Here is a 27,104-nt window from a genome sequence, read left to right as displayed (position 1 = left end):
TTTTATGTGAAAGTTTTTAAAGTCTACATGTCAATTCAATTCAATTCAATTCAATTTCATTTGTACAGCGCCAAATCACAATACAAATCATCTCAAGGCACTTTACAAAAACTAAAACTAAAAACCCAACAAATCCCTTATGAGCAGCACTTGGCGACAGTGGAGAGGAAAAAACTCCCTTTAACGGAAGAAAAAACCTCCAGCAGAACCGGGCTCAGTTTGGGCGGCCATCTGCCTCGACCGGTTGGGGTGAGTGGATAGAGCAGAGAGAAAAGAACAGCAACAATAAACAACAAATGGACATTGCAGGTTGGTGGAGCCAGTAACTGCACATCAGCGATATACCTCCCCAGGACCAGGGACACCTGCAGAAGGTACAGAGAGAACAGAGACAGAGGGAGAGAGAGAGCACAAGGTTAGTGACATTCAATGGTGGAATATACATGAGGTGGGAGGAGAGGAAGAAGAGGGGAGGGGAAGGGAGGGGGGTTAGGGTAGGGGAGCTCAGTGCACCGATGGTCCTCGGGCAGTCTAGGCCTATAGCAGCATAACTAAGGGATGGTTCAGGGTTGCCTGAAGCCAGCCCTAACTATATGCTTTGTCAAAGAGGAAGGTTTTAAATCTAGCCTTAAAAGTACAGAGAGTGTCTGCCTCCTGAACCCAGGCTGGGAGCTGGTTCCACAGGAGAGGAGCTTGATAACTAAAGGCTCTGCCTCCCAGTCTGCTTTTGGAAACTCTGGGAACCACAAGTAGACCTGCACTCTGAGAGCGAAGTGGTCTATTGGGATAATATGGTACTATGAGGTCTTTAAGGTATGAAGGAGCTTGATTATGAAGGGATTTGTATGTGAGAAGAAGGATTTTAAATTCTATTCTATATTTTACAGGGAGCCAATGAAGAGAAGCCAATATAGGAGAAATATGATCTCTCTTGCTAGTTCCTGTCAGGACTCTGGCTGCGGCATTCTGGATTAATTGGAGGCTTTTTATGGAGATATTGGGACATCCAGATAGTAATGAGTTACAGTAATCTAGCCTTGAGGTAACAAATGCATGGACTAGTTTTTCTGCATCATTTTGAGACAGGATGTTCCTAATTTTGGAAATGTTGCGCAGGTGAAAGAATGCAGTTCTAGAGATTTGTTTTATGTGTGAGTTAAAGGACATGTCCTGGTCAAAAATAACTCCAAGGTTTTTTACAGTAGTGCTGGAGGCCAGGGCTATGCCATCTAGAGTAGCTATAATTTTAGAAAAGTTATTTCTGAGATTTTTTGGCCCAAATATAATGACTTCTGTTTTCTCTGAGTTTAAAAGTAAAAAGTTACTGGTCATCCAGGCCTTTATGTCAGTTAGACAGGCTTGAAGTCTGGTTAACTGGTTTGTGTTAACAGGTTTAATAGATAGATATAACTTAGTGTCATCTGCATAGCAGTGGTAATTAATAGAGTGCTTCCTAATGACATTTCCTAAAGGAAGCATGTACAGGGTGAACAGAATCGGTCCTAGCACGGAGCCTTGTGGAACTCCATAACTAACTTTTGTTCGTGTGGAAGGTTCATCATGGACATGAACAAACTGGAATCTGTCTGATAAATAGGATTGGAACCACTTTAACGCTGTTCCTCTGATACCAATCACATGCTCCAGTCTCTGTAATAAGATGTTGTGGTCAATGGTGTCGATTGCAGCACTAAGGTCTAGGAGGACAAGTATAGAAACAAGTCCATTATCTGAGGCTAAGAGAAGATCATTGGTAACTTTCAACAGTGCTGTTTCTGTACTATGATGTGCTCTAAATCCTGATTGAAAATCTTCAAATAGTTCATTCCTGTGTAAGTGGTCTGACAGCTGCTTAGCAACAGCTTTTTCTAGGATTTTAGAAATAAATGGCAGGTTGGATATTGGTCTATAATTAGCCAAGACTCCTGGATCAAGACTAGGCTACATGTGTAGGAAATAAAAATTTGAGACATCAGTGACTTCTTATAGCAGCACCAAAATAGAAAGTAGATCAGCAGATGTTTTCAAGGCCTCTAGAGAAACAAAGTTTGCAAGGTTTTATCTGGCATGCTTACCATTTTTCTTTCATATGAAAATAATTTTTCTGGAACCTAGAAAGGGATACCTAATTGCACTCTGTAATTACCTGCTATATAAAGAGAGTTTGCTGTAGATTAAATTAGTATGGTATGGGTTGTATTACATCAAAGAAGTAAGCTGAAATGTGTATTTTGTGGCCATGACTTTGACCTGACTGTGTGATCGTGTGTATGTTTAAGTCATTATTATGTACCTGCACACAGCACCACAGTATCTACAGTCCTCCAGAAATCTGGGTCTAAGAGTTCTGGTCACTTGCATGTGAGATGTCTGTATGATCAGAACCACTATGGCCCCCACAAACTGTAGCAGCAATACGCATGGACCTGCAGGAAGAATCCAACACACAGGAGCTTTTATAGGAAAACTATGCATATAAGCAAGTGCAAGCGCATTTCTGTCTATATGCTCACTCACTTAGACATCCAAGCGCAGTGACGGCACAGTGGGAGCTTCACACAGCGACAGTATCATTCAGCAGCAGGCTCGCCAACAGCTCTGTTACGTAGAACAAGTGTCTGCTTTTCCTGCTGAAAAAGACATTCTTGTTTTAACTATCTATAACATTGCAACCTTCTCATCATAACTTAGTATGATCTGTAGATTGTACTAAATGCTGGTACTGTTCACATTCACACACATCTGGTGGTATACATGGCCAATCAGGCCTGATGCAAACTTCAGAAACAGCCACAAGTCATGTCTGGATTCAAGTGACAATTTACAGAGCTTACATTCAGCACTCTTTTGACACCTGGTCGCCGTTTGTGGGAAAAGGTTATAGTTACCTTGATGAGCGAGTCTCCAGTAACAGTGAAAAATGAATTGTACACTGTATAAACTGAAACCTCAGAGCGTGGACTTCAGACCTAGCACTGCCAGCCAACAAGAAAGTGGTGTGCTTGCACCAATGTCACACAGCCTATTACATCGCCTTCCGGCCCTGAACAGGCTAGAGACATGAGACAGATAAACTGCAGGAGGAACTAATCAAATAAACCTGTGCTAAAATCTAAAAGTCAGGTTAAAAATCTAGGGGTAATCATGGACTCAGACTTGAATTTTAACAGCCATATTAAATCAATTACATCATCAGCATTTCACCATCTCAAAAACATTACTAGAATCAAAGGGATCATGTCTAAACCAGACTTGGTGAGACTCATCCATGCATTTATCTGATGATGTTAGACAAGCCTCAACTCTGACAATGTCCAAGCTAAAAACTTTGTTTTTTACCTCTGTATATGACAACTGAAAGTGTTTTATTTGCACTCATTCTCTTTTAATTTTTTAAGTTCATTTTCCACTACTTGCTATTCATTTTCATTTTTGCCTATGTACTTTTAGCTTGTTATTTCTGCAAAGCACTTTGAATTACTGTTTATGAATTGTGCTATACAAAAAGAATAGTGCCTACAATAGTGAGAGCAGCTAATTTTAAAAGGCAGTAAAGATACAAATATATCTGGTAACACAGACAGCTTCATTTCTCTGTAGGTCGTAACACAATTTGATGAGTACCTTCTAGCTTTGCTGTGACTTAGTGTCTTAACCAAAAGTAATAAATAAAGTGATATTGTATCTTGTATGTGGCGAGTACAATAGCAGGGGGATAATGCTGTTGGAGTGGATGGATCCCCATACATAGGGCAGACACACATGTGACCTCAGAGACTGGTGGACTATATTCTCCATTAAAGCAGTGTGCCCTGGCTGTGCAGCATGAATGTAGCTGTCAACAACAGTACATTGCAAATCTGGAAAGTAGACCATCATTTACTTCCATATCACAAAACATACCACTACAATAACATTCACTATATATACAGATACCACATTGACCATAAAGATTGTGGTCAACTTCTATTACAGCACAGACGGAACATTACACCCTTCATGAAGTTGTAGTGTTGTATTTGACTGCATTCATTACCGCACCACCGAGTACGTTTGTTCAAAACAGTCTTTGCTTTACTGTATCAACCCACGGACACGGGCCCAGCCGCAATAGCTGACATAAAACCGGTGTGGATGGAGAGGTGTCCTACTCTCGTCTCCTCTGTGGCTGTCCTCGCTGAGCAGACCACTGTTTGCTTCGTCCCAGGTTACGATGTATGGATACATCGGGTACAGCTTGAGCAGCAAAAATTTTGCGACACTGGAGCAACCCACGGCAAGCTGGGGGAACCTTGCCAAATTTTCAAAATAAAAGTCCCTACATTCAAGACAATGTAACTAGTATGCAAAACTATAGTTATTTTTAATTCATTCCTTTATAAAGTTACAGTAATAATATATGCCTACGTTTATGTCCCCCGTTATAGGTTATCTGCAATATAAAAGATATATACTGCAATAGTTAACTATATACTGTTACCTGTTTAATGAGATGATGAAATGAATAAAAGGTGTATCTTGTGTGGCTTCACCAGTCCTACAAATTATGCGTCATTTGGCGTCATAAGATCACATGACCTGGAAGCAATTGTGCAAAAACTTTCAATATTGAATATAAAAATTCATATTAAATGAATGAAGAGATGTAATTGTAAGAGGTGTTGTGTGGCCAGCCCAGCGTTACAAATTATGAGTAATTTGGAGTCATCAGGTCCCATGATCTGGAAGCATTGAAAAAAAAAAATCCTATTTCATTTAATTAATCCTTTTAAAATAATTTTTTCTTTATTAACAATTTCAATGACTGCGCAGCACCAGACCATTTTATATATGTTTTCTTATAACATGGACACATGAATGGAGAAAATGTTTTTATTTTGTCAGTTGTTTTTTTGTCAATTACTGAGTGACGGTCCCTAAAACGGCTCCCGAGTCAGTGAAAAAGTACTCCGCCCGTTGTCAAGCTCCTCCCACGGGGTAAAACCTGAGTGGACAGGCGCTGCTTCTAATAAAGAGGGTGGATCCGTCGAACAGCCAACTTCAAACTGTCCTCACCGCGGTCTTTGCAACGTGGAAATGTTACAGTGTATAACCAAATAACATGATAAAAATCTGTTAAAACAATACTACATTTTATTTGATGAGAATTGATTAGCAGCATTTGAGGCCAATACATCCAGCGGAGACAGGAGTATATTGGCACACTACACCTAAACGTAATAAATGCTTTAGCCCTTTGTATTGTTTATATTATTTTAGTATTGTATTATTATTTTTTATTAACAGACCATGGCAGATGTTCTTAGCCGTGTCTGACACGCAGACTCAGAGAGCAGCCTGACCCGGAGGAGAAGCACATCGGCCATTTTGCTCGGAAGGGGGGCCTCGGCTTCAACACGTGAGAGAGAGGAGCTTGAAGAGACCGAAGCAGTCAAGGATCTCTGCCTCCGAGAGGACTTTATTCATGTGTGAACCCACAGAGCCATAGGAAGCCAACGCAATGCCCACAGTCACCCTGCCGCCGAAGGAGAACGCTCTGTTCAAGAGGATATTGGTAGGCTAAAGACTGAGTTAGCTGGCAGGCTAATGCTAGTTTACCAGGTAGCTGCAGGTCTAACAGTTGTAACTGTGACGGGAAGTTGTTTGTGTTTAACCTAAAGCTTCATCGCACTAAGCGCATTGTAATGTCCATTTCCCTGTTGCTAACACGTTGCTGTGCCACCAAGACAATACAATAGTTAGCTAACAACCAACCATGCAGTGTCATAGCTATGCTCTGGCCTTGCGACACATATGAAGTATATCCTTGACATAAGTGCTGCACGCATGACAGCTATACACAACTCAAGTGGAGAGCTGTGTTAGCTTTCCTCTTCTTACCTGCAGTCCACAAAGTGAATTGGCGGCGCTCTCAGTGAAGGTAGTCTCGTATGGCCCTCCAAATGAGTTATTAGTTTGAATATTTCAGTATAGTAACAGTACATACAGCTGGCCAGGTTAGCTTATTTGCAAAGGTAAGCTAATGTTAAAGTTTTCTTCTTTAAACATGACAAGAACGGCCAACTCAAGTCGTATAAGGTACAGGAATTAAATAAAGCTAAACTTTTAAGAAAGGAAGATAGGAGGTTTAAAGTAAAGAAAAAAAGTCTAGAAAAAGAATTATATTTTATACATACAATAAATACAATGTGTGAAGTATTGCAGTAGGAGTGCAGGGATTTAACTATTAGGTACGGATGTGTAAATATGCATATTATATGTATTATTGCACAGTGGTTATCTCTGTCACTTTATGCCATTAAGAGTTGATCAGAGTGACAGCCTGGAGGAAGAAACTGTGCCTGGTGGCTTTGGTGTGCAGTGCTCTGTAGCACCTACCACAGGGAGCGAGTCTGAACAGTTTGTGTCCAGTGTGTGAGGGGTCTGCAGAGATGCTCCTCCGTTTCCTGACCACAGACCGGTACAGGTCTTGGATTCTCTCTGCAGACTGAATTGTCCCTTGCAGTCTGTTCCTGTCTTGTTAGGTGGCCAATTAAAACCAGAGTCAGTATAATACTGATACCTTTCCTGGGTATTGGGAGTGCTGGACCTTCTGTCAGACAGCTCCTGGTGTGTGCTCTGAGCCAGGCACTTCCATCTGGCCTCTTGTCTGATCATGTCTCATCATCAGCCCTACGTCATCCAGTGCTGCTTCCCCTGTTTATTTCAGTGCTGAAATCATGATCAGTCCTGAAATGCTGATCATTTTGTTGAGGCAGAAGTGTTCTGTGGATTTTCTTTTTGTTTGCTCCCTTGTAGCTGGAAGGAATACCAATTTTTGCATTTGCATTCAGTATGCTTTTAATAATGCCCTTTTTGTGCACTTTAAACCAGATCTTTGAGGATTAGTGCAGTAGAGTGTGGCAGCTGTTGGGTTTAGATGTCAGATATAAAGTCTGCTCTGTCTTTTGTTGCAGAGATGTTATGAGCACAAGCAGTACAGAAATGGCCTGAAGTTTTGCAAACAGATCCTGGGCAACCCAAAGTTTGCAGAACATGGAGGTAAGGGGAAAGCTTCTTGACTTACTTTCTCATTAGGTAGCAGAGAGTAAAAGAAATTATATGTCGATGTTCATCCTGTGTGCAAGGAGTGAGTATACAGGTCATTGCAGAGGGTGTGTGAAGTGGATCACTGTTATTTTTGCCACTGTGGGTTTAAATTCTCACAGTCCTAAATAAATGTGAATGGAAATGGTGAAAAAGCAGATTTAAGGAAAAATGGTAGGTAACCATTCCAATTAAGTGATTGATTTCTTCATGAAGAAAATGTTTGGTTTAGTTGTGATAACACAAATAACATCTACCAACTGCAAATTAAGGATAATCAAATTTATTTCAGCCACTTGAGGGTCTAGTGAAACTCAAAACAAACTCACATAATAAATCATAAAGCCCCTCTCACCCTATGCTGTGTCCAAGCACCGGCATGATTTACAAATGCCTGGTTGTGACAAAAGGCAGCCTCTAGTTCAAAGCTAGTTTCAGACGCCTAGCAAGTAAATTTGGCAATCTAGTAGAACAATCTGGTTACTGTTTATTTTACACAAAGTTTGGATTACTGCCAAATTAAAATCAATCAATTCAGTACAAAAGTAAAATCATGGCCATGTCAGTTTGCCAATGTTACCAGAAGAAAAAACAAATTAGCATTAGATACCAAATTTATCCAAAAGGGTAAACACCATAATTATGAGTATTTTGGCTGCTTTTAATGCTGTCTGTGTCAAAAAGTCAAACCAGTGTTAATCCTATTTTTTAATTTCTTTGTCCCACTCTGTATGTGGAAAAGAATGATGCCTCTTCTCTTTGGCAGTTAGTGTTTCACTATGAGCTTCTCCATGGCTGCCTGCTGAAAAAGACTTTTTGTTTGGAAAAATGCATCTTAAAACATTGGCCAGGTGGCAGGTGTGGCCAGGGTGTACTTTGAGAACGCACAGTACAGAAGCTGGAATAACAGGCAGACTGTTATTAAGTAGTGGTGCAACAGATCCCCACTACACTACACCAAAACTCACGGTTCGGATCACATTACAGTTTTTGAATCATTTTGACCATTTTTTCGGATCAGCAAAAAAGGCGAGGAGACAAATGTAATTTGCTTTCCATTTATTACAAGAACAGTACAGCAAGGAACTTTTGGTTTTAGCAAAAATAGCATATAGAACCTATGAGTTTAACAAATATAAAATCTGTGTAATTACTTAAAAAGCAATATTGGCAGAAAAAACTCTTTCTCTGCGATCGTTAAAAATTTAGGATTAATCTACAAGTTTAAAAAATGAGTTATTAATCTGCGGGTCGCGATCTGCACAGATCATGGATCAACTGCGATCCTGCACGCCTATCATTAAGGGGGAAGTATAGCTTAGAGACGCTACGTTCTGTCACATTTTCTCTTCATCTTTCCAACAATATGTGAAGTCTTTGCTCCTTTAAATGCAAATGATGAGCCAGCCAACCAAGAGTAAAAATTGAGATGTGAAACATCTTAATTTCGAACAGTCCAGTACTCATGAAGGCGAGATACAGTTGCAGGAAAAAGTAATGCCACTGTTTGCAATTTCCTGGTTTTCTGCATAATTGGTCGTGAAATGTGATCTGACATTATTAAAGTCACAAATGTCAGCAACATTTTTGAGCTGATAAAACACAGTCATGATCTTTATTCAATGCACCAATTACAGTATCTCACAGAAGTGAGTATACCCCTCACATTTTTGTAAATAGTTTATCATATCTTTTCATGTGACAACACTGAAGAAATGACACTTTGCTACAATGTAATGTAGTGAGTGTACAGCTTGTACAACAGTGTAAATTTGCTGTCCCCTCAAAATAACTCAACACACAGCCATTAATGTCTAAACCGCTGGCAACAAAAGTGAGTACACCCCTAAGTGAAAATGTCCAAATTGGGCCCAATTAGCCATTTTCCCTCCCCGGTGTCATGTGACTCGTTAGTGTTACAAGGTCTCAGGTGTGAATGGGGAGCAGGTGTGTTAAATTTGGTGTTATTGCTCTCAGTCTCTCATACTGGTCACTGGAAGTTCAACATGGCACCTCATGGCAAAGAACTCTCAGAGGATCTGAAAAAAAGAATTGTTGCTCTACGTAAAGATGGCCTAGGCTATAAAAAGATTGCCAAGACCCAGAAACTGAGCTGCAGCCCGGTGGCCAAGACCATACAGCGGTTTAACAGGACAGGTTCCACTCAGAACAGGCCTCGCCATGGTTGACCAAAGAAGTTGAGTGCACGTGCTCAGCATCATATCCAGAGGTTGTCTTTGGGAAATAGACGTATGAGTGCTGCCAGCATTGCTGCAGAGGTTCAAGAGGTGGGTGGTCAGCCTGTCAGAGCTCAGACCATACGCCGCACACTGCATCAAATTGGTCTGCATGGCTGTCGTCCCAGAAGGAAGCCTCTTCTAAAGATGATGCACAAGAAAGCCCACAAACAGTTTGCTGAAGACAAGCAGACCAAGGACATGGATTACTGGAACCGTGTCCTGTGGTCTGATGAGACCAAGATAAACTTATTTGGTTCAGATGGTGTCAAGCGTGTCTGGCGGCAACCAGGTGAGGACTACAAAGAAAAGTGTGTCTTGCCTACAGTCAAGCATGGTGGTGGGAGTGTCATGGTCTGGGGCTGCATGAGTGCTGCCGGCACTGGGGAGCTACAGTTCACTGGGGGAACCATGAATGCCAACATGTATTGTGACATACTGAAGCAGAGCATGATCACCTCCCTTCGGAGACTGGGCCACAGGGCAGTATTCCAGCATGATAACGACCCCAAACACACCTCCAAGATGACCACTGCCTTCCTAAAGCAGCTGAGGGTAAAGGTGATGGACTGGCCAAGCATGTCTCCAGACTTAAACCCTATTGAGCATCTGTGGGGCATCCTCAAACGGAAGGTGGAGGAGCGCAAGGTCTCTAACATCCACCAGCTCTGTGATGTCATCATGAAGGTGTGGAAGAGGATTCCAGTGGCAACCTGTGAAGCTCTGGTGAACTCCATGCCCAAGAGGGTTATGGCAGTGCTGGAAAATAATGGTGGTCACACAAAATATTGACACTTTGGGCCCAATTTGGACATTTTCACTTAGGGGTGTACTCACTTTTGTTGCCAGCGGACATTGGCTGTGTGTTGAGTTATTTTGAGGAGACAGCAAATTTACACTGTTATACAAGCTGTACACTCACTACTTTACTTTGTAGCAAAGTGTCATTTCTTCAGTGTTGTCACATGAAAAGATATAATAAACTATTTACAAAAATGTGAGTGGTGTACTCACTTCTGTGAGATACTGTATATGTGCAAACTGATGCCACCTTTGGCGGCAATAACTTTAAACTAGTGCTTCTTGTAGCTGTGGATAAGATGTGCACAATATTTAGGAGGAATTTAGGACCATTCTTCCACACAGAACTGCTTCAGGTCAGCTATATTCTTAGGATGTCTGGTGTGAATGGCTCTCTTGAGGAACAGGAACTACAGGAACTCTATTGGACCGAGGTCTGAGCTCTGACTCTAAAAGGTGGATTTTGTGTGTCTTTTGTCATTCTGTAATAGATTTACTTTGATGTTTAGGTTCATTGTCCTGCTGCACCACCAAACTTCTTCTGAGCTTCAGCTTGTGCACATTCACCCTGACATTATACCAGCTCCAACAAGTCATTCAAGTCTTTAGTTGCTATACAAGACTTCTTTTTTTACCTCAATGAGGATTCTGCATTGCGCCATTGGAGGAATCTTTGCTAATATTGCTAAAATTGCTAAATTCCTCCTAATATTTAGGAGGAATTTAGGACCATTCTATGGAGAATAGCCACAGCTCAAAATCATTTCCATTTGCAGACAGTTTGTCAGACTGTAGTCTAAAGGCTTCGAGATCATTCTGTGACCCTTTCCAGCTATGTGCAAATCAACTACTCTTGATCTTAAGTCTTTTGAGTGAGTCATGGCTGTGTTTTATCAGCTTGGAAATATTCTTTTTTTATATTTGTGACTTTGAATATCAGATCACATTTCATTACAGTTTATGCAGAAAACTTGGAAATTACAAACAGGTCCATTACATATTCTTGTAAGATTAGTTGATGTGTCATCAACCAATTTGAAAAGCTGTAAGCTCACAAGGAGACAGGATGAAGGTGTGTTTTTGGTTTCCAAAGGTAGCAAAAGCTTAATTGAATCTCCAGGATTTACTGGAGAACTGTATGTGCACATTCTGAGAAGGTTTCTATAATGTAAAGTGCATAAAACTAACACCACTTATTAAAATTGTTTACCACACAACTTTGTTTCTGAATATAGGAGGTGCCAAAAGCCAATATGAGAACCTGAGAAAAAGTTCTTAACATTGCCATTTGTGTAATATTTCTGCCTCCAAAACATCAAAATTAGCTGTCCAGCGTTTTCCGTTAGTTAATAAACATTCTTCAGCTTGCCGTTTGGTTTTCCAAGGAATCTCTGTTTGCCGATTTAAACACCTTTGGAATGAACAGGAATACTGACCGTGAGCCTGACCTTATCACCCAGTATCACTGTTGGACCTCACTGTTGCTCTTCTGGTTAAATTGGAGACATTCCCTGCAGTCAGGTTACAGAATGTCCTGGAAAGCTAGAAACCAGAAGGTGGAGGCTGTAGTAGCATGTTAGCATAAACACATTTTTCACGTGTTCAAATATGTGGCTGTGATATTTTGGTGTCTGCATACTGTGTTAAGATGTCAGTGTCATTCTTAATGTATTATGCCAACTCTGGCTGTATCACTCCCCTCCCACCCTTGCTCTGTGCTGCAGAAACGCTGGCCATGAAGGGTTTAACCCTCAACTGTTTGGGCAAGAAGGAAGAGGCCTATGAGCTAGTGAGACGAGGCCTACGCAATGACCTCAAGAGCCATGTCTGTATCCTTTTATTAATCAGTGCTCCCTATGAGAATGATTCTTGCAGTCAGATTTTATGTGAAGTGTTGAATCCAGTGGCTGTAATGTTAAATTGATATGTGCAGAAACCAGTCTTCAAATGAAACAAGCACATTTACACCTGCAGTCTGCATGTGTGGGTGTTTTTTTCTTTATCTGAACTGACCTTCCCAGGCTGGCATGTGTATGGTCTGCTGCAACGCTCTGACAAAAAGTATGATGAGGCTATCAAGTGTTACCGCAATGCTCTGAAGTGGGACAAGGACAACCTTCAGATCCTCCGAGACCTTTCCCTCCTGCAGATCCAAATGAGAGACCTGGAGGGATACAGGGTGAGGGTTGCCTGGGAGAGGGGAGATGGGTTTAAAAATGGGACAATTGAGATAAAATAAAAATAAAATTCTAGGATGAAGATGAAGGGGAATGGGTTGTTTGATTGCTGGGCCTCACACACACCCATCCTGCTGCATAAGTGGAAAGTCAAAGTGAAGATAGAGGCTAGCAGATTGGTACAAGCTGATGATGGACTGAGTAATCAAACATTACTGCGTGCAGTTGATGGTTGTCTCTCTCCAGGAGACTCGATACCAGCTGCTACAGCTTCGCCCAGCCCAGCGGGCCTCGTGGATTGGATATGCTGTGGCCTATCACTTGTTAGAGGACTTTGAGATGGCTGCCAAGATTGTTGAGGAGTTTCGCAAAACGCAACAGGTAAGCCATACAGTCTGCTGTCAGCTCTATTACACTGCTGTGCTCATTGAACAGAGCCCTAGCCTCTGAATTTTGGCAGTGGTGCTTATGCTCTATATTATGCCCACAAATATTACAACAAGTGAGTTTGCTACACATGTAATAAAAATATATATATATTTTTAATGTGTGATAACATTTAATCAGATCCTAATTTTTATTACATTGAAAAAGGTATTTGTTTACTAGAATTTCACACTTAAATCCAAAGTGAGTGGCACATGAACACTAATGAACCAACCTGCTTTCAGACATGCACTTCAACATTGCTGCACATTATCCTTCTGAGATGCATGTAAGAATGCAATTGTCCAAGGAATACAGACTGGATATTAGCTGGACTTTGCTGCTAAGAGCTCGCCTGTAAAAATCAGGGTAGTGTCATGGTGTGAGCCAGTGGTGGACAGACTGTCCCAAGCACTGGAACATTTCCCAGTGGCTTGGGGACGATAGTATAACAGCAGGATAAGTTGACGGACGCTCGGAATCCTGGCAATCAGGCATGACTTTCACTCTCACTACGGTGCCAAAAAGAGTCATAGCATCTTGTCGATGCACATAGCAACCATAGTCCATAGCAACGGTCCACCTGCTTGTCGCTTGTATTTACAAAGTGACCTGGGATAATCAATGTTTCAGTGTACTCCTTGTGTGAGCTCCTGCTCCTGCTGCATGTGTTACAATGACAACTCCAGACGGTTTCTGGATGTGATTGTCATGACATTGTCGAGTTCGACTTCGACCTGCATCATTTGTCAGAACAATTGGCGTGAGAACCATAAACATTTTACTGGATGACTGATTATTCTCACCGCAAAAAGCCACCACCACCTCCACATAACATTTCCTCTCTGCAACTGCTAAGTGTCTCCATGTGCCGCCACAGTTACATCACTTGATCTAACTAATTGATAAATACATTCGTTGCCAAGTATTTTAATAATCACATTTTATTGATAATATCAGTTAGTTGTTGCAGCCCTAAATAGAACAACAATAATGTCCATGGCACACAGTTGTTTTAAAATTGTTTACAATTCTGCGAAATTACAGGTGTTACATATTTTTATAACATGAACTATAGAGTATATGGTTAAAGTTAATAAAAATGTAAGTTATTTTTCTGCTATTAATGGTAACATGAGCATGGCGCCACCCAAGAAGTAGATACCAGACTTGCACATTGTGACAAAATGAGCAGTTTGAAATTTCTGAGCAGTCCTAACTGCAGTTTGCGTCAACTTGAGTTTGGTTGTGTGGATTTTATCTTTTTATCTATATGTCTTTTTATTTATTTTTCTTATAGATAGTTTGTTCCAGGTTCATTGATTGTGAAGTAATTGGTAGTATTGACAGTTATTTATGTACAGTAAATATTTCTGGTACTTCTTGACATTTGTATGGAAGTTATCAACTGAAAGTCTGCATGAGAAATAAATAACCCAAAATTTTCGTGTGTGCACGGAAAACCTCTATCATCCTCTTGCCACCTTTCCTAAAAATTTTCTAAGAGAAATACATGATGTACTTTACATATTTTGCCTCTGACGACTTTTTTTCTGTCTTTGCTGGAATTGGATACACCAAAACCACTGTGTTTTCAGACAAAGCATAAGTACTTACCCTGAAGTAGAGGTTGATCAATATGGGTTATTAATTTCCAGTTAGTGAGGGTTTGCCCAATGCTTCAATTCACTGTCCATGAATGTACTTTAAATATCCTTTCTGTGTAACTGCGTAGCGAATGTGTAATTCGATCCTAAAAATGGTATGCGACCTAGCAATGGTTTGCTAATTAACCGTATTGCTACGCAAATTACCCATGTGGAGTGAAGTTGTTATATTTAATGTAAACATAAAAGAGAACTTCCTTTCTTTTGGTAATGAAGAAGAATAATTACTATTTATTATTAATTACTTTATGAATTACTATTAATTAATATACTTTAAATAATACTACATTAATAACTTTAAATTAGAATAATTCCTGTAACAATTGAATTTCCCCTAGGGGATTAATAAAGTACTTCTTCTTAATTACAATTCTTTATACAATGCAGTCTGGTCACTGTTAATATACAAGGCAAGATAGTTTTTTTTTTTTTTTGTTTGTTTGTTTTTTTGTTTTTTTTTAACGTTTCATCATCTTTTAAGTTGAAAGTTTTTGCATTTTGCAAAACATTGTCTTCTGCATATGTGTGTGCATATGTATTCTTGTCCAGACATCTCCTGACAAGGTGGACTATGAATACAGTGAATTGCTGCTGTATCAGAACCAGGTTCTGAGGGAGGCTGGCCTGTACAAGGAGGCCCTTGAACACCTCAACAACTACGAGAAACAGATCTGTGACAAACTGGCTGTGGAGGAGACAAGAGGTGGGCTGATGTTGTCATTCTAACAGTGATGAGGCTCATTAAGGCTGTATCTTTAGGTCAAGTTCTTTATGGGCATTTCCCCAGCTTTTGTTTGCCATTTGAAAAATACTTGAATCTTTTATTTTTGTCCCTTTCTGTGTGAAGGGTTTTCACTATACTAATGACTGTGTGTGTAGGAGAGCTGCTGCTGAAGCTGGACAGGCCCGAGGAGGCTTTAGATGTATACAGGAGGCTCCAGGACAGGAACCCTGAGAACTGGGCCTACTACCAGGGCCTGGAAAAGGCCCTAAACCCAGGTGAACCCTACTCTCAGGACCTTAGTTTCTCCACTTATATTCTGTATTTTTGTGTTAAATAATTTCAGATTTTTTTTTTTTTTTTTACTATCTGTTGATATTTGTTTATATAGATTTTTATAGTCAGTCAACATTACTGGTATTTTATTGTAGGGATGCACCGTAATGAAAATTCTTGGCCGAAACCGAAAAAGAGGAAACCAAGGCTGAAAACCAAAACACCGAAAGAAATTATGCCAATTATTAGTACCATTGCATTTATGGCTATGGCTGTGTACTAACTTTACTAAAATCAAGACATTGCAATTGCATAAATTAATATTAAAGTTTCAAAGAATAAATCAATTGCAAATTATACAAATATTTATTTAGCACATTGCAACAATGCACAGTATAAAATAAAATTCAAACTAAAATGTTTAACTTGACCCCACTCATGTGTACATTAAATAATAATGTACAGGCCTACTGGCCTGCTGAAAGGTAAAATTAAATGTTCTCTCATAAAAACAAATTGCATTTAGGTCAAGTGCATTTTAAATTTTTCTCTGTAGGACTAAGGCAACGCATTCCATAATCTTTTGTGTAATGTCCTTTGCCTTGACACCATCCCTGGGAAACTTCCTTGCCTTTTCAAAAACGTCCGCCACAGATGGACTGGGCGTGCTCGGAGGCGTTTTCCTTTTCTGTGCCGCGTTCCTCTCATATTCAGCGTAGCGATCGGAATGTTTGGATTTCAGGTGATAAATTAAACCCGACGTGGAGAAAGTCTTTGCAGATGCACCCCCTCTTGAAATTTCGGCATTACATGTTTTGCAAATCGCTGTCCGTGGGTCTTTCTCAGATACACTGAAATACGTCCACACCGCAGACATGTTGCTTCAGACAAGCACGTGCAGGTCGCGGTTTCTGTTTGCGTCATCACAACATTTCGGCCGTAATGTTTCGGTGATAAAAGTCTTTTGCACCTTTGGGCCATTTTCGGCCGAAAATTTTTGGTGGCCGAATATTCGGTGCATCCCTATTTTATTGTCTTTCTTACATTGTACCTAAAGTTATGATAGATATTATTCACAGCACACAGTCAGTCCAGTGTGAGGTCAGAGCAGTCAGGTTTTACTCAAAGACTTGTCTTAGTGACTTGATGATTGAATTAAACTCCTAGGGGCAGCCAAAATATTTATCCAGTGTCTAATTCTACAGATTATTCTATTAAAGTTTTTAGACTGTTTCAAAAGATGGTTTCTAAGATCTCTGCTCAAAATTATTCAGAAAAATATCTATTATGTCTTAATTGTTCATCTAAGAGATCTGTGTTACAACTTGCATGTACTTGTGACTAATGCTCTCACTAGGTCTTTGAATATCTTTTCCATCACTGATGTCAAAAGAAACCTGTTATTTGTTCCATTGTATTTAGTTTTGACACCACAGGTTTCATTTGGTTTTAATGGACATCAGTGATCAGAGATATCAGTACATGATTTACCTGAACAGCCTCTTTCTGTTTTTCAGGCAGTATAGAGGAGCGTCACAACATTTATGAGGAATCCTTGGTGAAGTTTCCTAAAGGTCTGGTTCCCAGAAGGCTGCCTCTTAATTTTCTCAGAGGTAAACAAAGTACAACCTGAAACACCACTATAGTCATGTGACAGGAGTAATAATGTTGCTCCACAACAACATTCTCTGTGTGATTTTTAAAAAAAAAAACAAAACAAAAAAACATTTTTTTATTTGTCAGCATATGAACTGCTCAAAGAAATGAAGGGAACACCTGATGGTCACATTACAACACTAAGTTAGTTAAACTTCAGGGATATCAGTCTGTCCATTTTGGAAGCACAAGGTTCACCTGATTTGGGGCAAGTGAAAGTAACAACAGGTACAATGGAGATGCAAAAGCAAGACAACCCCCAGAATGGGAATGGGTTTCCATGTGGTAACATCAGACAAATGTTCTCTCCTTCTCCTTTATGACTGATTCGTCTCAGGTTTTGTGGTTTGCTAGTGTCCTTGTTCCTCTTGGTAGCACGAGGCAGTACCTGGAGCCCAGTCAGGTTGTACAGGTAGTCCAGTTACTCCAAGATGGCACATCCACACATGCAGTCCCAAGGAGCTCTCAAGAGCATGAAGGAGATACAAGGAGAGCTGTTACATGAGGAGAGCTGGACAGGGCAGTAACTGGACTACCTGTACAACCTGACTGGGCTCCAGGTACTGCCTCGTGCTACCAAGAGGAGAAAGACAACAACTCAGCAGCAAGACCAGTGTCTGCTCCTTTGGTTAAGGAGAAACAGGCAGAGCACTGTGAAAGCCCTACATTTCTCTTTCTATACTATATCTCTTTTTTATTCTGATAGCACACAGGTCCCAGGGATCTGCTGGAGCCTATCCCAGCTCTCTTTGGGTGAAAGGCAGGGGTACACCCTGGACAGGTCACCAGTCCATCACAGGGCCACATGGAGACAAACAACCTCACACACTCACACTCACTCCTATGGGCAATTTAGAGTCACCAATCAACCTGACATACATGTTTTTGGACTGTGGGAGGAAACCAGAGTACCTGGAGAAAACCCACACAAGCACAGGGAGAACATGCAAACTACACACAGATAGGCCCGTGATGGGTTTCAAACCAGGAACCTTCTTGCTGTGAGGCAACAGTGCTAATCACTAAGGAAACGTGCTGCCCCACTTGAAAGTCCATTGTATGAAATAATTTTCACTTACACCTGTGACCATTTTAATGAAACCTTCTCTACATTAGTACATTCAGGTGCATGTGCATGAACAGGTGATATTCATCAATCAGAAAACATATGTTCAAGAGCTGCAAATACAACTCTGAAGTTTTTTAGTTGGAGTCCAATTTAAGCCTCAGGTCTCTATATGTCTTTACCTGTTTGTTGTGCTGGCCAGGAGACACGTTTTGTGAATGTCTGGATAGCTACCTGAGGATAAACTTCAGTAAAGGCTGCCCTCCTGTCTTTACTACCCTCAAATCCCTCTACACAGATAAAGAAAAGGTAAGCAGGTTGGCATTTAAAATATTTGCTTGCACACTGAAATTCTCTTCCCTCCTGGTATGAAATTAAACTGTTTAACTTATTTTCTCCTCATGCAGGTTACAATCATTGAAGATTTAGTAGTTGGCTATGAAACCTGTTTAAGAAGTTGTCGAATGTTTAGTGAAAATGGTGAGTGCTGCTTGGTGTTGAATTCTTTTTTCATTCCTATTGGCTTTATGTATTAGATTTGGATTTATTTGTGACTCCAACCTATCTAAATCACATGTAAAGTAAAATGGCTCTGGAGCTGAGCTGTGAATACACAAACTCAGTGTGACTTATAACTGTGTGTACAGATGATGGGAAACCAGAGCCACCCACCACCCTGTTGTGGGTACAGTATTTCCTGGCACAGCACTTTGACTTCAGAGGCCAGACAAGCATCGCTCTGGATTACATCAACATGGCCATTGACAGCACACCCACACTCATTGAGCTGTTCCTCATCAAGGCCAAGATCTACAAGGTTTCGTGTAAACTCTACACATTTGCATATAGCTTGTAATGTTTAGCTTTTCCACCATCCTCTAACCTGCTGCTGTGACCGTACAGCATGCAGGCAACATTAAGGAAGCAGTGCGGTGGATGGATGAGGCTCAGGCCCTGGACACTGCTGACCGCTTCATCAACTCCAAATGTGCCAAGTACATGTTGAAGGCTGGCCTCATCAAAGAAGCAGAGGAGATGTGCTCCAAATTCACACGGGTAAGTGACAAATTGTGTGTGGAAAGAGGGTGTTTGATGCATAAATGCTAATACATTTCACAAATCAAAACGCTCTGGGAACAGAAATTTCAGATGGAGAGTCTGCACCACATTTCCTCGTCAGTATGTATCCATGTTTTGGAAAGTACTACTTTACATGTGAAAACCGTTGTATAAAACCTATGGCTCAATGAAGTGTGATAAATGTCAACAGTGGGGCTAGATTTAAAAGAAATTGCCATTAATTATAATTTTTATTTAACTAATATCAACTCTTTGCATGTGTACCTATTCCCAGTAAACACATACATGTGTGCTTAATGTTCTGTGTATACTTGTAAGTTGTTCATTTCTGTCTGCAAGATCTGTAAAATTTCTGCGTTCTTTAAGATGATCAATAAAGCATAAATATTTCAGACTCGTAATACAAGTCTTGTGAAGACATAATACTGCCTTAATTTGAACAATTTTAGACCTAAAATGTCTCTGTGTGCATTTACATGTATGTCCTCTATTTCAGTCTTGGACCGTTTTGCTGTAGGCAACTTCACATCAAATTATTCCCTTTTTATTTCTGTCATGGTATGGCTCTGTGAACAAGCACTAACCAGCTTTTTTTTTTTTTTTCTCCAGGTATTCTGGTGCAACTATCAACCCTGCTTTGTTATATATGTTTTAGTGTTTGTGTGTATGTACATTTACTCATTAATAATGTCACTGAAATTACCCTTCCTTAGATTAAAATGAGGAATTTAGTCCATATTTGGTAAAGCTTCTTGGTAAGATAGGTTTTGAATCAAAGTGTAGGTAAGAGCTAACCATTCTGGCCACACAGCATGATGTGTGTCTGTCTGTGTCTGTGGTTTCAGGAGGGGACGTCTGCAGTAGAGAACCTGAATGAGATGCAGTGCATGTGGTTCCAGACAGAGTGTGCCTTGGCCTACAAGGCCATGAACAAGTTTGGAGAGGCCCTGAAGAAGTGCCACGAGATTGAGAGGGTACGTTTCTAAAACTATTGTAATCACCATACCCTGTAAAAACTACATCCCTAAACTGCTCAAACCATGTCTTCTTGATCTGGAATGCATCTGAGGCGCATTTATACTTGGATACCTGTCTGAGCTGCCCAAGACATATGAATTGACTAAATATAAACAGTCATTGCTTTTCCAAACCAGCAGTGTATTTCATTTGGCATGCTGTGTCTGGTAATAATGTACATAATAAGGTACATTTTGACTCTCATATTAGGTAATTATGATCTTTCTTTGTGCCAAATGTTCAATTGTGTGTTAGCCATTATTCCCTTCTTTGTTGTACAAGCATGCAGTGGTTAATAAGGTGAACTATAGGATGACATGAAAAAAAGACGAATTCTTCAAACACCTGCATATCTAAATAGTTATTTTCCTTCGTCCTTTATCTCTTACTCTTCCGTTCCATCAGCATTTTGTGGAGATCACAGATGACCAGTTTGACTTCCACACCTACTGCATGAGGAAGATGACGTTACGTTCCTACGTGGACCTGCTGAAGCTGGAGGACGTCCTGCGGCAGCATCCATTTTATTACAAAGCTTCTCGAACCGCCATCCAGATCTACCTGGCCCTGCATGATAAACCACTGACTGATGACAACAAGGAGAGTCACACAGCCACCGGTCAGTGTGACTTATTTTCCAGAGGCTGTGTTCTCAAATATTGCCATCTTTTTTTAGCTGGTTTATTCAATCACAGGTACTATGGTAAAGTAGCGCTATCGTTAGGTAAAAAGTAAAAATAGCATTTACCATTATGTGCTCTGTAGAGAATCTAACAGACAAGGAGCTGAAGAAACTGCGTAACAAACAGCGAAGAGCCCAGAAAAAGGCTCAACTGGAAGAGGAGAAGAAGAATGCAGAGAAGGAAAAACAGCTGAAGAACCAGAAGAAGAAGAAGGAGGATGATGATGAGGAGATAGGAGGACCGAAAGAGGAGCTAATACCAGACAAACTGGCCAAGGTGGGCTTTTTTTTACCACTTCTCTCAGCATGCTTGATGGTTTTGTCTGTGTGTTGTGTGAATCCAGCTGGCCTGATGGGTAGACTTATTACAAATTAATAATTGGACATTGTTTTACATCTTTCACCAGCCAGAGAATCCTTTAGAGGAGGCAGTGAAGTTCCTGATCCCTTTGAAGAACCTAGTGCGCAACAAGATTGAGACACACCTCCTGGCCTTTGAGATCTACTTTAGGAAAGGTCAGAGGGATACTGCGCCCCCCCCAAAATTTTCCTGCATTTCCTGCACTCACATCAGTAGCACTGTAGGTAGAAAAATTATCTTTACCCCCTTATCCATTTAAATTTAATTCATTTCTGTCTATTTTTCTAGAGAAGTACCTGTTGATGCTACAGTCAGTAAAGAGGGCTGTAGCCATAGAACCTTCCAACCCCTGGCTGCACCAGTGTCTAGTACGCTTCTTCAAAAGAGGTATGCATAACTCACACTGAGCTGATGTTTCAGTGATGGCTTTATATCACTGCTTTGTATTACTGGGGGAAAACCTTTGACGGTCTTTGAATTGCAGGTGCTCTGTAACTTTAAGTAATTTATGACAGGAGATTGAGAGGGCAAGTTTCTAAAAGTGTTATGATCACTATTTTTGTCTTTACCTCACACAAGTTGACTATAGAGAGGTGGAAAAGAAACCGACAAAGAGAGAAGAAGAAACCTTGTGCTTACATGATCCCAGTGAGAATGGGCTGAAACAGATGGAAACTACAAATTCCATGTAGCTTTGGTTCACTAATTGTGTAGGCATGTAGAAGTTTGAATGTTTGCTTGATTTTATTAAGTTGAATTTGGTTCTAATTAATGTGTGTGCAGTGAGTGAGAGTGTGAACTTGGCAGAGGTGGTGAGGATGGTGTTGAAGCAGGAGATCTCCAGGCTGTTTGGAGAGAGCAACCCTCAGAGCTTCAACAAGAACTACCTGAGTCAACACTCCAACTCCATCCCACATCGACTCGCTGGTATACAACGCACACACAAAGGCTCTCACAGTGCACATCTATTGTATCATCATCTATCTCTTAAAATTCTTACTCCGTTTTGTGTATTATTAACTTGCACTGGACATGATTGTGCTCATAAAACACTGTACTGTTATTGTGTGGTGGACTGCTTGCTGGTGGATGGCCCTCTTAGTGGATTTCACCAGACAGACTCCGTTAGATGGTAACATTCACCTGTGTGGCGCAAACCACATTTCTGACCCCACACTTTAGCTGGAGGGGGACACACATATGGCTGTGTACTTGGCAGGAGACTGCTAAAACCATGGAGTGTGTGTGGGTAAACAATGTGATCCCTGCATATTGGAACCAGTACATTTTTTGTTGTTGTCCAGCTAGTACCTACCAGGTTGACTATGTTGATGTAACTCTGAAACCAGGCACTATTCATCACCTGCTGCCATCATCACTACAGTGAATCACGCTTTTTCAAATCTAGGGCTGTGGAGGGGCTGGAGCAACTGACCAACATTTGAACATTTGCTGTCATTACCTGACCTAACCTAACCTAAAAGATACAGGGAGAACATTCAAACTCCACACACATAAGCCCTTGGTTAAACAGGGTTCTTCTTAAGGATTGTCACTGGCATAAAAAAAGATCTTTTATGTTTTTTTTTCCTGCTTCTTTTCTTTTAGCCTGATTATGCCCCTCTCAGGCCCAGTTAGATGGTAACATTCACAGATGCAGCTTAGTGGGCAATGGACAGGAATCAGTAGTTTGATACACAGAGCACTGCAGTAAGAGCCAAAATATTGCCCTCTTTTGTTTTATTAAATTAAAAATTGACTCCGACCTGAATTATGACATTACGCATCAAATCCATTCGAATTGTGAGTTTTTCCATGACCAAAAGACCCAGGGCTAACAGCACTACCGCTATTTGCTGCTTCTTATCAGACATTTTCTTGAAAAGAAATAGCTATAAACTGTCTGTGGTCAACACAGTGGTGTGGAAATGGTCAGCAAATGCCACTTTGATGTTTGGTTTGTACTGTATGTATATGAGGGGGTGGTAAAGTAATGATATAAGTAAAGAAAAGCATTGACTATTTTCTCAAAGTTTTATATGTTTTGACATATTTACTGTTGAAACCTTAATCATGAATGTTCTTACAGTGAATCCAGTATTTTTCATCAACACTGCCTTTCTCATTAGCAAAGCCTAGGAGTGTAGAAAGCCTGCTATCAGCTTCTCAGTTGTAGCCTGCCCTTACCAACTTTAGCTGTGGCAAATCTCATCAGCAGCAACTTGATCAGGACAAAATTTAACTTGTCTGTTTTGTGGTTACATTTCTCTGCAGCCTGTACCTGCACTCAGCCAAAAATCATTTTTGTAGAAAAACCCTTCACTCTGACACTTATGTACAAATGCTATTTTTTTATGTGTTGTAAATTTAGAAGCTTGGAGCTGTTAAAATTTACTGGGATTTAAGTCAGAAGGAAGTTGGCTTACAAGAACTTTCTCATTGCAGCTACAGGCAGGTTACACTAGTTGCAACTAGTATAACACAGTCAAATCTTTGACCCATCTAGGGCTGGTCAAGTTGCTGTGTGGATAATGTAGGCATTGTTTTTGACAAAGAAGAAAAATGTGTTTAACTTTCTGCTGCTTTCAGCGTTCAGTACATTCATGTTGTGTTAAAATTCTGCAAGAAATGATACTAAACCTGGCCTAGTTAGATTGCTGTCAGATTTGAAAATAAACTGTATATACGAAAGAGTTTATTATTATTATTATTATCTTTGAGCTTGTATTAAGTCTCTCTTTTGTATTCCCAGCTGCTAAGATGATGGTCTACCTTGAGCCTTCCTCTGATAAGATGGCGTGTGAGATAGCTATGGCCCTAGATGAATCGTTGTCCGGACGAAGCATCCAGGTTGGTAATAATTTACCAAGAACTACAGTAGAAGACACACCCAGCAGCTGTTACCTGTTACCAGGCTGGTTATTAACTGGCTCCTACAATACTGGGTTTTCCTTTGTCTGTGCATTCATGTGGAAGTTTTAATTATTGTCAGAACCAGGAATGATACAGTAATACACTTTGGAATATTGCGTTATTGCAGTAGTGAAATTCAGAAAGTTGATGTGTAAACTTTCATAACTAGCACATCATTTAATAGTAATAATGTCATAGGAAGAGTAGTTAATATTTGTCTGTCTACAGCAAGGAACCTTTGGTTTTAACAAAAAATAGCCTATAGAGCCTATGATTGTAACAAAAATAAAATCAAGAAATAACCACCTGAATAAATAAAATTTTAAAATAACATATTCAAGGGGTCCATGGGTCATGTGCATGCAGAACCGATCCGTCGATCACGGATCAACTGCGATCCATTGGACCCCTACCGTTTCATATAGTTATTTATAGACAGAAACATCTACCAGTGTGTGAATTTTATAAAAGACATGATTTAGTTTTTATTTCCATTTATCCTCAGTGTCATCATGTCATTCTGCACTGCAGTGATGGAAAAAGCATCAACACTGTTAGATATGCTATCAGGACTGAAAGATTAAAAAAAAAATGCAGGGATACTCCTCATTATATATTTAGGTAGCAGGGTAAACTGAGCATCTGCTGATTAGAAGTTGTTTTAAAACCAGAGTGGGGAGAGCCTGGTACGGGAAAACGATTCCACTGACCTTTTCTAAATCTATTACTTTGGTATGTTGTAAACTGCGTCAAGTTGAGAACATTTCTACAGAAATTCAGATTTGTAAAAGAACTGTGTTTTTGTGCACTGCAGATTTGTACTGAGGTGCTGGAGGCTTTGCGTGACGGGCAACTGGGCGAGGGTCAGCAGAAGGCTGTTGAGGCTTACAGAGTCACCTGTCATAAGATCTACCCCTACAGCTTGGCCTTTATGCCCCCTGGTTACCAAGACAACAGCACCACAATCAGTGCCAACGGTGACCTGTCAGCTGGGGAGCATGATGACATGGCAAACGAAATGTGAGGCTGGACAAAGAGGAGGAGGAGGAGGAGGAGGAGGTGCGAACATGTCGCCAGACACCTTAATCCACCAACAAACCCAATCCCCTGTCCCCTGTCCTCTCCCACTCCCCTCCAAGTCCCTGGGCTTTGGCTTCTGTGAGTCGCCCCCACATTGCACTGATCTGGATGGACTAAGCGTCTCAGGAGCAACAGAAAAAAAGCTGTCACGTGGAGGAAGACGATGCCCATTGAACTTTTTTAAACAATTAAAAATGCCCTGTCCACAGCAGTTCTGTAACTGAAAATACAGAGAAATATAGTATGGGGTGGCGAAAGGATTGTGGGAAAAGTGGACATTGGCTGGCTGAGATGGCTTCTGTAAACACAGTTTAGGTTTTCTATAACTCCTGTGTTTTCATGCCATGTCCTTCTTTTAGGTGCATCTGCTTCTCACGTTTTTAAAAGTAATTTATATATTACAAACTGACAAATGGATTAATAAAACAATGTTTGCAAAACTAAATGGTACCATTGTGGTAGTGGTGGTGATGTTGGGGGAGTGTTAATCGAAATGGATTTCTTTTTTACTTTTCTTTTTTTAATTGTAAGTTTCTTTAACCAGTTGCACACTTGCTGTAGTTCTCTGCTCTGCTGCATCTGGTTACTGGCTGCTGACAAATGGAAGGAGAGGATGAGGGAACACAAGGGGATATCTCTCTTTAGGACCACCTTCAAGAACATGTCTGGTGCAGTGTGTAATCTCTGTTTAGCCCTAACAGACTTAAAACCTGGGGTTCATCCACATTTCCTTGATTTGACTCCCTCTCATCTCTTAGTCCCATCCACTCCCTAAGACTCAGAGGAATACGGGGGGGACCAATTGAGGAAGGATATTTTTAGGAGTTGTTTTTTCCTGTAATCCTTCATCTGAAGCATCCAATCACCAACTGATGTCAGGAGTGTGTTGATCCATTAAAGACTCACAGCTCCTCAGAGATCATTCCGTGGTCCATGATCAACATAGCAGCAGTAAAAGCTTTGGGATAATCTTTTAAGATGGTGGCCTGGAATGACATCCAGTTTGTGCAAAGAATGGTCATTTTGAGGGATTTGGCATGTACTTCTGGGCACTGAGGTGCAACAAAATATTGGTTGGTTCCATTTAAATTTAGTGGGAGAACTACTCCAGAAAGCAGTTTCATTGAAAGAACAAGCTAATGTAAGGTGAAGAAATGAAACTAAGTGAAGGGGAGTGATGCTATAAGCTTCCTATACTCAGAGGAGCTTCCCATTATCTTATCAATGTCTCATTTTCCTCTCATGGTGTCTTCCTCTCTTCCATGTAAAATGTCTGTAATAAGATGTGGAGGAGCGAGGAATTGAGGAAACACTTTTTTAGATTATCCTGTCATTTTCACTAAATTTAATCTGGTATTTGTCCCATGATAATACTGTAGTTATCTTGATTAGTCATATGAGTTGCAGCGTTCAGTCATGAACTGATTTACGAACTGATACAGGATTGTTTTGCTCTAATAAAAGGCTTCCATTAAGGATGGTCTTTTGTCCTTGCTCCTTATCCTCACTCCTCCAAACAGCAATAAGGGATGTGAGATGTGACACATTGAGTCCTTTTCTCATTTGTCCCTTTCCTCAAGGGTGTATTTAAGGGCTTACATTCAAAATAACATATTACACAAAACATAAAGGTGGTCATAATAAATTTGTATGGCTGCCTAATCTGTGTACTTTGTGTCCGAATGCTGTTTGTAATCAGATAATATTTTTTTAGACTTTTGCTTTTATTTGGCCATACATGTAGCCACAAAAGGATTTTTCTTTTCAAAATTGAAATCAAATCTTTGCATGATTCACATTCTCATATTACCTCATTGTCTTGTCTTTAAATAGGAATGGTCAAACAGATGTGGAGGCA

At 40.4% G+C, this 27,104-nt stretch overlaps 1 protein-coding gene and 1 long non-coding RNA gene across 4 annotated transcripts; one reads left to right on the top strand and one right to left on the bottom strand.

Moving 5' to 3' along the window:
• Positions 1-305: 305 nt before the first annotated feature.
• LOC113144502 (uncharacterized) lies at positions 306-4,256 on the bottom strand. Of its 2 annotated transcripts, XR_003297160.1 has the most exons (4): positions 4,152-4,256; positions 2,518-2,630; positions 2,294-2,426; positions 306-365 (listed from the first exon to the last, which is right to left on the bottom strand). It is a non-coding gene; the product is annotated as an uncharacterized LOC113144502 (long non-coding RNA). The 2 variants fall into 2 exon arrangements; XR_003297159.1 differs by lacking the exon at positions 4,152-4,256 and having other exon boundaries at positions 2,518-3,251.
• Positions 4,257-5,015: 759 nt separating this feature from the next.
• On the top strand, positions 5,016-25,694 carry LOC113144212 (N-alpha-acetyltransferase 15, NatA auxiliary subunit-like). 2 transcript variants are annotated; one of them, XM_026330080.1, is made up of 21 exons: positions 5,016-5,191; positions 5,287-5,554; positions 6,957-7,041; positions 11,849-11,953; positions 12,146-12,303; positions 12,548-12,682; positions 14,944-15,097; positions 15,274-15,393; positions 16,909-17,004; positions 18,316-18,422; positions 18,521-18,593; positions 18,761-18,930; positions 19,017-19,169; positions 20,039-20,167; positions 20,616-20,829; positions 20,976-21,169; positions 21,300-21,408; positions 21,542-21,640; positions 22,037-22,180; positions 24,006-24,103; positions 24,981-25,190. In XM_026330080.1, the coding sequence occupies exons 2-21, from the start codon at positions 5,501-5,503 to the stop codon at positions 25,188-25,190; spliced, it is 2,607 nt and encodes an 868-aa protein (XP_026185865.1). In that variant the 5' UTR covers positions 5,016-5,191; positions 5,287-5,500. The 2 variants fall into 2 exon arrangements, with proteins under 2 accessions (XP_026185865.1, XP_026185866.1); XM_026330081.2 differs by lacking the exon at positions 5,016-5,191 and having other exon boundaries at positions 5,501-5,554; positions 24,981-25,694.
• Positions 25,695-27,104: the final 1,410 nt, after the last annotated feature.

The sequence above is a fragment of the Mastacembelus armatus genome, chromosome 10 (assembly GCF_900324485.2).
Source record: "Mastacembelus armatus chromosome 10, fMasArm1.2, whole genome shotgun sequence".
Taxonomy (NCBI): Eukaryota; Metazoa; Chordata; class Actinopteri; order Synbranchiformes; family Mastacembelidae; genus Mastacembelus; species Mastacembelus armatus.
This window is presented reverse-complemented; position numbering and strand designations above follow the sequence as displayed.

Bases quoted from the DNA above. Each gene is read 5' to 3' on its own strand.
- LOC113144212 (XM_026330081.2), top strand. From the start codon at position 5,501: ATGCCCACAGTCACCCTGCCGCCGAAGGAGAACGCTCTGTTCAAGAGG. The intron at 18,423-18,520 runs GTAAGCAGGTTG...CTCCTCATGCAG, and splicing joins TCTACACAGATAAAGAAAAG to GTTACAATCATTGAAGATTT. The intron at 21,409-21,541 runs GTCAGAGGGATA...CTATTTTTCTAG, and splicing joins TGAGATCTACTTTAGGAAAG to AGAAGTACCTGTTGATGCTA.